This window comes from Rhinopithecus bieti, unplaced genomic scaffold, assembly GCF_001698545.2.
Source record: "Rhinopithecus bieti isolate Rb0 unplaced genomic scaffold, ASM169854v2 scaffold_64503, whole genome shotgun sequence".
NCBI classification, from domain to species: domain Eukaryota; kingdom Metazoa; phylum Chordata; class Mammalia; order Primates; family Cercopithecidae; genus Rhinopithecus; species Rhinopithecus bieti.
The window spans coordinates 671,032-680,604 of record NW_016825208.1 but is presented as its reverse complement, the minus strand read 5'-3'; the positions used below and the strand labels follow the sequence as shown (position 1 = coordinate 680,604).

The window sequence follows — 9,573 nt, the reverse complement described above, 5'->3', positions numbered from 1 at the left end:
AGACTCCGAGAGGCAGTGCGGCGAAGGGAGGGGCGGAAGTGACGTCGTGTGGGGCGGGTCCAACCGCGCACAATGGGCCATGGAGTTCCCGTTCGATGTGGACGCGCTGTTCCCGGAGCGGATCACGGTGCTGGACCAGCACCTGAGGCCCCCAGCCCGCCGACCCGGAACCACAACGCCGGCCCGGTGACAGCTCAAACCCACCCCCTGCCCCTTTTCTCCTGGTTCCTCTCCAAACCTGGTCCAGGCACCACGCCCCCTTCTCACTGACTAGTGATCGCTCCTTTTGATGTCCTGGCCTTTTTGGTGACCTCTGACCCTGGGCCTAGTGGGATTGATCAGCGCTTGGATCTGTGACCTTTCACCCCGGCCCAAAATGTCCCAACCAAAGGATGTGGTTGACCCGGCCTTTCTGCTTCCTCACAATAACCTTAAGGGAGGAGGGAGTGTACCACCTTGAAAGGTGTGACAGAAGTTTGGGTTTCAGAAGCGTGGGGTGGGAAATCAGATTGGGAGACTTCCAGGCAAAGGCAGCGAACGTTCAGTGTTAAACCTTGGTTGGAGTTGTGGCCCAGGTTCCCAGGACTGACTGCCCAGGACCCGTTAATTCAGTGAGTATCTGACTCTTTTATTTCTTCTCTTTCTCTAGTGTTGATCTACAGCAGCAAATTATGACCATTATAGATGAACTGGGCAAGGCTTCTGCCAAGGTACTGGAGAGTTTTTAGATGGAGTAAAGGGAGGACCTCTGTGGGGATGGTAGATAAGGGAGGCCTGGGTCCTTTGGAGGGACTTGCAGAAAGTCTGACTTAATCTTCCCTGCAGGCCCAGAATCTTTCCGCTCCCATCACTAGTGCATCAAGGATGCAGAGTAACCGCCATGTTGTTTATATTCTCAAAGACAGTTCAGGCCGACCGTGAGTGCCACATTCTCTTCCATCCCATACTTAATTCCTTCCTCCCTCAGCCCTTCCCCCATCTTTGACTATTTCTTACAGATAGTTACCACTAGCCTGTTCATTATTTTCCCCGTTCTACAGGGCTGGAAAAGGAGCCATTATTGGTTTCATCAAAGTTGGATACAAGAAGCTCTTTGTACTGGTGAGTGTTATTGGAAGCCAGGAGTTCGTATACCTTGGTTCTTGAGAACAAAAGTGCTGGAGTTAGGGGGCAGCAGAGATGCCGGGGGTCCTAAAACATTTTTATTGTTTCTCTCTTAGGATGATCGTGAGGCTCATAATGAGGTAGAACCACTTTGCATCCTGGACTTTTATATCCATGAGTCTGTGCAACGCCATGGCCATGGGCGAGAACTCTTCCAGTATATGTTGCAGGTATCACTTACCTCTTCACTGGTTCATCCAAACTAGGGACTCCTTTGCCATGAGCCCTTCCAGAAGCCCTGCCTCCCACCCCCCGTATTCCTATGTCTTCCTATTCCCTTCCCAGGCTTGTGGCTTCCTGTTGGCATGCTTTCCCCATACTTCCTCCTACCCTGAATCTCCTGTTCCCTGCAGAAGGAGCGAGTGGAACCGCACCAACTCGCCATTGACCGACCCTCACAGAAGCTGCTGAAATTCCTGAATAAACACTACAATCTGGAGACCACAGTGCCACAGGTTAGAAGTTTCAGAGAATAGATCCCCACTGAGCATTCCCATTGAATTTATTATTTATGGCAAAGAAGTAGTGACTTATTTCCTATCACATAGGTTTCATTTTCTTTTTTTTTTTTTGAGACAGAGTCTCGCTGTGTCACCCAGGCTGGAGTGCAGTGACCGGATCTCAGCTCACTGCAAGCTCCGCCTCCTGGGTTCACGCCATTCTCCTGCCTCAGCCTCCTGAGTAGCTGGGACTACAGGCGCTCGCCACCTCGCCGGCTAGTTTTTTGTATTTTTTAGTAGAGACGGGGTTTCACCGTGTTAGCCAGGATGGTCTCGATCTCCTGACCTCGTGATCCGCCCGCCTCGGCCTCCCAAAGTGCTGGGATTACAGGCATGAGCCACTGCACCCAACCCTTATGCCTTTTTTTTTTTTTTTTTAAGATGGAGTCGCTCTGTCGCCCAGGCTGGAGCGCAGTGATGCGATCTCAACTCACTGCAAGCTCCGACTTCCGGGTTCATGCCATTCTCCTGCCTTAACTCCCCCTGTAGCTGGGACTACAGGCGCCCGCCACCACACCCAGCTAATTTTTTGTATTTTTAGTAGAGATTGGGTTTCAGCGTGTTAGCCAGGATGGTCTAGATCTCCTGACCTTATGATCTGCCCACCTCGGCCTCCGAAAGTGCTGGGATTACAGGTGTGAGCCATCGCGCCTGGCCCCTTATGACTAATTTTCAACCCAAATATAACCAGCTCATTTTCACTGCCTTGTTTTCACATAGTCCATTACTCACCTGGTCAGTCAGTATTTATTAAGGGTCCAGAATAATATGCATTCCCTGTCCTCATGGAACTTTGGCCTAATATGGGGAAGGAGATCTTGTTTATAACTAAGTGCAGCAAAATGTTACTAATGCTACCCATTCATCCAATAAACATTGAGTGCCTGGCAGTGTTCTGGGCACTAGGAATGCTTTACTCAATGAAACAGACAACAGCCTGGGCAACATGGCGAAACCCTGTCTCTACAAAAAATACAGAAAAAAAAATTTAGCCAGGCATGGTGGTACGTGCCTATAGTCCTAGCTACTTGGGAGGCTGAAATGGGAGAATCACCTAAGCCTGGGAGGCAGAGGTTGCAGTGAGCCACGATTGCGCCACTGCATTACAGCCTGGGCAACAGAGAGAGACCCTGTCTCCAAAATAAAACAAAACAAAAGGCCAGGTGTGGTGTGATGGCCCACGCCTGTAATCCCAGCACTTTGGGAGGCTGATGTGGGCAAATACTTGAGGTCAGGAGTTTAAGACCAGCCGGGTCAACATGGTAAAACCCCATCTCTATTAAAAATACAAAAATTAGCCGGATGCAGTGGCTCACGCCTATAATCCCAGCACTTTGGGAGGCGGAGGCAGGCGGATCACCTGAGATCTGGAGTTCGAGACCAGCCTGACCAACACGGAGAAACCCTGTCTCTACTAAAAATATAAAATTGGCCGGGCGTGGTGGCACATGCCTATAATCCCAGCTACTAGGGAAGCTAAGGCAGGAGAATCGCTTGAACCTGGGAGGCGAAGGTTGCAGTGAGCCTTGATCATGCCATTGCACTCTAGCCTGGGCAAACAAGAGTGAAACTCCATCTAAAAAAAAAAAAAAATACAAAAATTAACGAGACATGGTGGCGGGTGCCTGTAATCCCAGCTACCCAAGAGGCTGAGGCAGGAGAATCACTTGAACCCAGGAGGCAGAGTTTGCAGTGAGCTGAGATTGCACCACTGCACTCCAGCCTGAGCAACAGAGTGAGACGCCATCTCAAAAAAAAAAAAAGAAAAGAAAAAGGGCCAGGCATGGTGGCTCACACCTGTAATCCCAGCACTTTGGGAGGCCAAGGCAGGTGGATCACCTTATATCAGGAGTTCGAGATCAGCCTGTTCAACATAGTGAAACCCTGTCTCTACTAAAAATATAAAAATTAACTGGGCATGATGGCGTGCGCCTGTAATCCCAGCTACTCAGGAGGCTGAGGCAGGAGAATCGCTTGAACCCCAGAGGCGGAGGTTACAGTGAGCCGAGATCGTGCTGCAGCACTCCAGCCTGGGGGACAAAGCGAGACTCTGTCTTGGAACAAAAAAGAAAAAGAAAGAAACAGACACAAGTCCCTGTCTTAGTGGTGGAGCTTATATTCTAGCTGGAGAGACAAACATAATAGACAAGAATATGGTTAATAAGTGCTCTGGAAAAATGAGAGCAAGTAAGGGTTTGGGAATACTCAAGTAAGGTGGGCATGGGAGTATGTGGGATTGCAGGTTGAAAGGGGATCATCACTGAGAAAGTGTCATTTGAGCAATAAATGAAGTAAGAATAAAAACCAAGACTGGATGCAGTGGTTTACACCTGCAATCCTAGTACTTAGGGAGGCCGAGGTGGGTGGATCACTTGAGCCCAGGAGTTTGAGACTAGCCTAGGCAACATGGTAAAACCCCATCTCTACGAAAAAGCAAAAAAATTAGCCAGGTGAGGTGGCAAGCACCTGTGGTCCCAGCTACTTGAGGGTCTGAGGCAGGAGGATTGCTTAAGCCCAGGTGGCGGCTGCAGTGAGCCAAAATGGTACCACTGCACTCCAGCCTGGGTAACAAAGTGAGACTCTGTCTCAAAAAATAAAAAAAAAATTTAAAAAAAATAAGAGCCAAGAAATATCTGGAGAGAGAGCATCCCAGACAGAAAGTACCACCAGTGCATGGCTGTGAGGTGGGAGTGTACCTGAAGGAGCAAATGGGCTGTGTCCAGAGCAGCATAGTGAGTGGAGGAGTATGCTAGGAGATGAGATCAGAGAGGTAATGGGGAAGGAAGGGCCTTATAGGCTACTGCAAACACTGGCTTTTATTTTAAGTAAAAAATAAGATCAGGCCAGGGGTGGTGACTCACACCTGTATCCCAGCACTTTGGGAGGCCGAGGTGGGCAGATCACCTGAGGTCTCTACTGAAAATATAAAAATTAGCTGGGTGTGGTGGCAGGTGCCTGTAATCCCAGCTACTTGGGAGTCTGAGGCAGGATAATCACTTGAACCAGGAGGCAGAGGTTGCATTGAGCCGCTGAAATTGTACCACTGCACTCCAGCCTGGGCAACAGAGCAAGACTCCTAAAAAAAAAAAAAAAAAAAAAAAAAAAAAAAAAAGAGCCAGGCGTGGTGTCTTATGCCTGTAATCGCAGCACTTCGGGAGGCCAAGGTGGGCAGATCACAAGGTGAGGAGTTCAAGACCAGCCTAGCCAATATGGTAAAACCCCGTCTCTACTAAAAATACAAAAATTAGCTGGGTGTGGTGGTGGGCACCTGTAGTCCCAGCTACTTGGGAGGCTGAGGCAGGAGAATCGTTTGAACCCAGGAGGCAAAGGTTGCAGTGAGCTGAGATCACGCTATTGCACTCCAGTATGGATAACAGAGCGAGACTCCATCAAAGAAAAAAAAAGATCACTTTGGCTGTGATCTTGATTTTTTCTTTTTTAACAAGATCACTTTGGCTGTTAAGAACAGGCAATAGCCGGGCGCAGTGGCTCACACCTGTAATCCTAGCACTTTGGGAGGCAGAGGCAGGTGGATTGCCTGAGGTCAGGACTTCAAGACCAGTCTGGCCAACATGGTGAAACCCTGTCTCTACTAAAAATACAAAAAAAATTAGCCGGGCATGGTGGTATGCACCTGTAATCCCAGCTACTCAGGAGACTGAGGCAGAGGAATTGCTTGAACCAAGGAGGTGGAGGTTGCAGTGAGCTGAGATCGCACCATTGCACTCCAGCCTGGCAACAGAGTAAGACCCTATCAAAAAAAGAAAAAAAAAGAAAGAAAGAAAAGGCAATAAGGGAGCAAGAGTAGAAGCAAGTAAACTAATTAGCAACAATCCTGGTGAAAAATGGTGGTGGCTCAGACCAAGGTGGTAGCAGTAGTGAGGGTAAAGAGTGGTCAAATTTTTAAAATTCTGAAGGTAAAGCAAGTAAGATTTTCTGACAGATTTTATGTGGAGAAAGAGGACTTTAGGACAACCCCAAAGTCTGAGCAGCTGGAAGAATGAAGTTGCTTTAACTGAGATGGTAGGTAGACCAGCTTTGGAGGAAAATATTAGGAGTACATTTTTAATATGTTAATTGGAGATGTCTGTGATAAGTCCAGGTTTGAGTAGACAGTTGGATACTTCCCTGGAGATCAGGGAGGAGGTTTGGGGAGGAGCATTTTCAGCATACATCTGGTATTTAAAGCAAAGAGACAGGATGTAATCACCATAGAAAGATTATAGATAGAGAAGCTACCCTGGCCAGGCACAGTGGCTCACGCCTGTAATCCCAGCACTTTGGGAAGCCAAGGCGGGTGGATCATGAGGTCAGGAGATCGAGACCATCCTGGCTAACACAGTGAAACCCCATCTCTATTAAAAATACAAAAAAAATTAGCCAGGCGTGGTGGTGGGCGCCTGTCTAGCTACTCGGGAGGCTGAGGCAGGAGAATGACGTGAACCCGGGAGGCGGAGCTTGCAGTGAGCCAAGATCGGGCCACTGCACTCCAGCCTGGGCGACAGAGCGAGACTCTGTCTCGGAAAAAAAAAAAAAGAAGCTGCCCCTTTGGGCCCTCCCCTTGGGCCCTCTTTAAGAAGTGAGGACCCCCAACTGGCTGCTCTGAAAAGCCATCTTTGCATTGTTCCTGGTTCGGTGTCCTGCTCATGGCAGCCACCTCCGCCATGCGCTTCCTCTGCTGTCTCACAGTCTGGTAGCTTAATCGACATAGTCCCCAAACTCTTGCTTTCTTCTTAATCCCTTGCATCGGATCACCGCTGTGCTCCACGATGTCAGATGCAGTTGTGGACACAAGCTCCGAGATCACCACCAAGGACTTCAAGAAGTTGTGGCCGGGCGCGGTGGCTCAAGCCTGTAATCCCAGCACTTTGGGAGGCCGAGACGGGCGGATCACAAGGTCAGGAGATCGAGACCATCCTGGCTAACCCAGTGAAACCCCGTCTCTACTAAAAAAGAAATACAAAAAAAAAACTAGCCGGGCGAGGTGGTGGGCGCCTATAGTCCCAGCTACTCGGGAGGCTGAGGCAGGAGAATGGCGTAAACCTGGGAGGTGGAGCTTGCAGTGAGCTGAGATCCGGCCACTGCACTCCAGCCTGGGCGACAGAGTGAGACTCCGTCTCAAAAAAAAAAAAGAAGTTGTGGAGGAGGCAGAAAGTGGAAGAGATGCCCATGCTAACAGGAACGCTAATGAGGAAAATGGGGAGCAGAAGACTGACAATGAGGTAGATGAAGAAGAGGAACAGGGTGGGGAAAAAGAGAAGGAAGAGGAAGGTGATGGTGAAGAAAAGAACAGAGATGAAAATGAAGCAACTGAGGCGTTCTGGACAAATGGGCAGCTGCTGATGATGAAGATGACGATGTTGATCCTAAGCAGCAGAAGGCCGATGAAGATGATTAGACAGCAAAAAAAGAAAAATTAAACTTTAAATTAAAGCCACTGTGATCTATTCACCCTCCGCTTCCCATCTCAGAATCTAAACGTGGTTGCCCTGGAGAGGCCTGCTTGCCCTCCAAAGGCAGTGCCACTGCAGATGACAGGCACTCGCCACCACCCAACCCAATGCAGAGAACTTGCAACAGAGGAGGAAAAAAGAACCAAAACTTCCAAGGTCTTGGTTTTTTAGAAGTACTTTAAAAAGGAAGTTTGTATTTTTTATTTACATTTTATATTTTTGTACATATTGTTAGGGTCTTTTTTTTTTATTATTTCTTTGAGATGGAGGCTAGCTCTGTCACCAGGCTGGAGTGCAGTGGTGCGATCTTGGCTCACCGCAAGCTCCGCCTCCCGGGTTCAAGCGATTCTCCTGCCTCAGCCTCTTGAGTAGCAGGGATTACAGGCGCCCGCCACCACACCCAGCTAATTTTTGTATTTTTAGCAGAGACAGGGTTTCACCAGGTTGGCCAGGATGGTCTCGATCTGACCCTGTGATCCGCCCACCTCAGCCTCCCAAAGTGTTAGAATTACAGGCGTGAGCCACCACGCCAGGCCAGGTCAGTCATTTTTAATGATCTCAGATGACCAAGCCAGCCTTTGGAGGGTTCTCTGTCTTACTTCTGACTTTACTTGTGGTATGACCATGCTCATTATAATCTCAAAGGAGGAAAAAAACCTTGCTTAAAAAAGAACAAAAAAAGAGTCTTATTCTGAGCATTCCAGTAGCTTTTTTAGTGTATGTAGTTAGCTGTACCATACACAGTTGGTTTGTGTGAGATGGTTAAAAAGACCAAAGATAAAATGTTTCATTTATTTGCCTTTTTTGTCTATGAAATAGCTGCTTATTTATTTATTTAGGCCTATTTGATGTATGCGTGAAACAATATTGTCCAACAATAAACCCAAATTTTATTTTGCTGAGTTGTTCTAACAGCAACAAAAAGAAGTGAAGGAAGAGAAGACCAGCAAATGCAACCACAGAGTGACTAGTCAAGTAGATGAAAACTGAGGCCGGGTGTGGTGGCTCACACTTGTAATCCCAGCACTTTGAGAGGCCAAGTTGGGTGGATCACCTGAGGTCAGGAGTTCAAGACCAACATGGTGAAACCCCATCTCTACTAAAAATACAAAATTAGCCAGGTGAGGTGACTCATGCCTGTAATCCCAGCTACTTGGGAGGCTGAGGCAGGAGAATCACTTGAACCTGGGAGGCAGAGGTTGCAGTGAGCCGAGATCATGCCATTGCACTCCAGCCTGGGCAACAAAAGTGAAACTCCATCTCAAAAAGAAAAGAAAATTGAAAAGTAAGGTGACCTGAAAGGCCACTGAACAAAGTGTTTCCAGGAGGAAGGAATAGTTTACTGGGTCAAATGCTGCTGATCAAGGAGCAAAGAGGTCTGAGAAGTTACTATTGGATTTATCTGCCTTAGGCCATTGGTGATCTTGATGAGCAGTTTTGGTGCAGTGGTGTGTGGAAGCCTGGATGCAGTGGGTCTTGTAGACTGAGAAGCTAGGAATGCAGCAAGAATAAGCCACTTTTTAAAATCCTGCTTTAAGAGGAATAGAAATAGAGCAAGAGCTGGAGGGTGAAGTGAATCAAAAGAGTTGATCCTTTTCAGATGGGAGAACAAATAGCATTAGAATGATTCTATAGAGAAAAAATATTACTATGTCAGAGAAAGTGGGGAGAACTGTTGAAGTGATGTCATTGGGCAGGAGGGGTTGGGATTTGGTTGACAAGTTAGCCTTGGATAGGAACATGGACAGTTAATCCATTGTAACATGATTTGATAGATGTGATTACAGAGGAGGCATAAGGACATGGATTTGAGTGCTACCTTGGGCTGGGGGTTGGGTAAAGAAAGACGACATGTCTGATCTTGAAAGGCAAGTGTTTGTCAGGTGGACAAAAGGCTAAAGTGCCTTTTATGTAGAGAACTGGCATGAACAAAGGCAGAAAGGTATTAAACTACCTTTCAGGCCAGGCGCGGTGGCTCACGCCTGTAATCCCAGCACTTTGGGAGGCTGAGGCAGGTGGATCATGAGGTCAGGAGATTGAGACCATCCTGGCTAACACAGTGAAACCCTATCTCTACTAAAAATACAAAAAATATTAGCTGGGCGTGGTGGCGGGTGCTTGTAGTCCCAGGTACTCTGAAGCTGAGGCAGGAGAATGGGGTGAACTTGGGAGGCGGAGCTTGCAGTGAGCTGAGATCGCGTGACTGCACTCCAGCCTGGGCGACAAGAGTGAGATGCTGTCTCAAAATAAGTAAGTAAATAAATAAAAATAAACCACCTTTCAGGGTTTACTACAAGCAGTATGGTGTGGTTGGAGTGCTGAGCATGTGCTTGTTGGGGGAGGATGGGGATGGGTTGGTAGACATTACAGCAAGGTCAAGGCAAGGGATAGGCAGGGTTTTCCTACAGTATATTTTTCCATTAAGAGGCAGCAGAGAGGCCGGGCGCGGTGGCTCA

The 9,573-nt window shown here is 47.9% G+C and overlaps 1 protein-coding gene across 9 annotated transcripts in view; it reads left to right on the top strand.

Moving 5' to 3' along the window:
* The first annotated feature begins 41 nt into the window (after nucleotides 1-41).
* Nucleotides 42-9,573, top strand: part of ATAT1 (alpha tubulin acetyltransferase 1) — a 23,417-nt gene continuing 13,885 nt past the window's right edge. For 6 of the 9 annotated variants that reach the window (XM_017862852.1, XM_017862853.1, XM_017862850.1 and 3 more), the window contains exons 1-6: nucleotides 42-186; nucleotides 650-710; nucleotides 826-917; nucleotides 1,041-1,101; nucleotides 1,221-1,334; nucleotides 1,518-1,619. In XM_017862852.1, the coding sequence (XP_017718341.1) occupies nucleotides 80-186; nucleotides 650-710; nucleotides 826-917; nucleotides 1,041-1,101; nucleotides 1,221-1,334; nucleotides 1,518-1,619 (537 nt within the window). In that variant the 5' untranslated portion in view covers nucleotides 42-79. Of the gene's footprint in view, nucleotides 464-649; nucleotides 711-825; nucleotides 918-1,040; nucleotides 1,102-1,220; nucleotides 1,335-1,517; nucleotides 1,620-9,573 lie in introns of all 9 variants that reach the window. The other 3 variants (XM_017862854.1, XM_017862858.1, XM_017862851.1) reach the window with 2 other exon arrangements.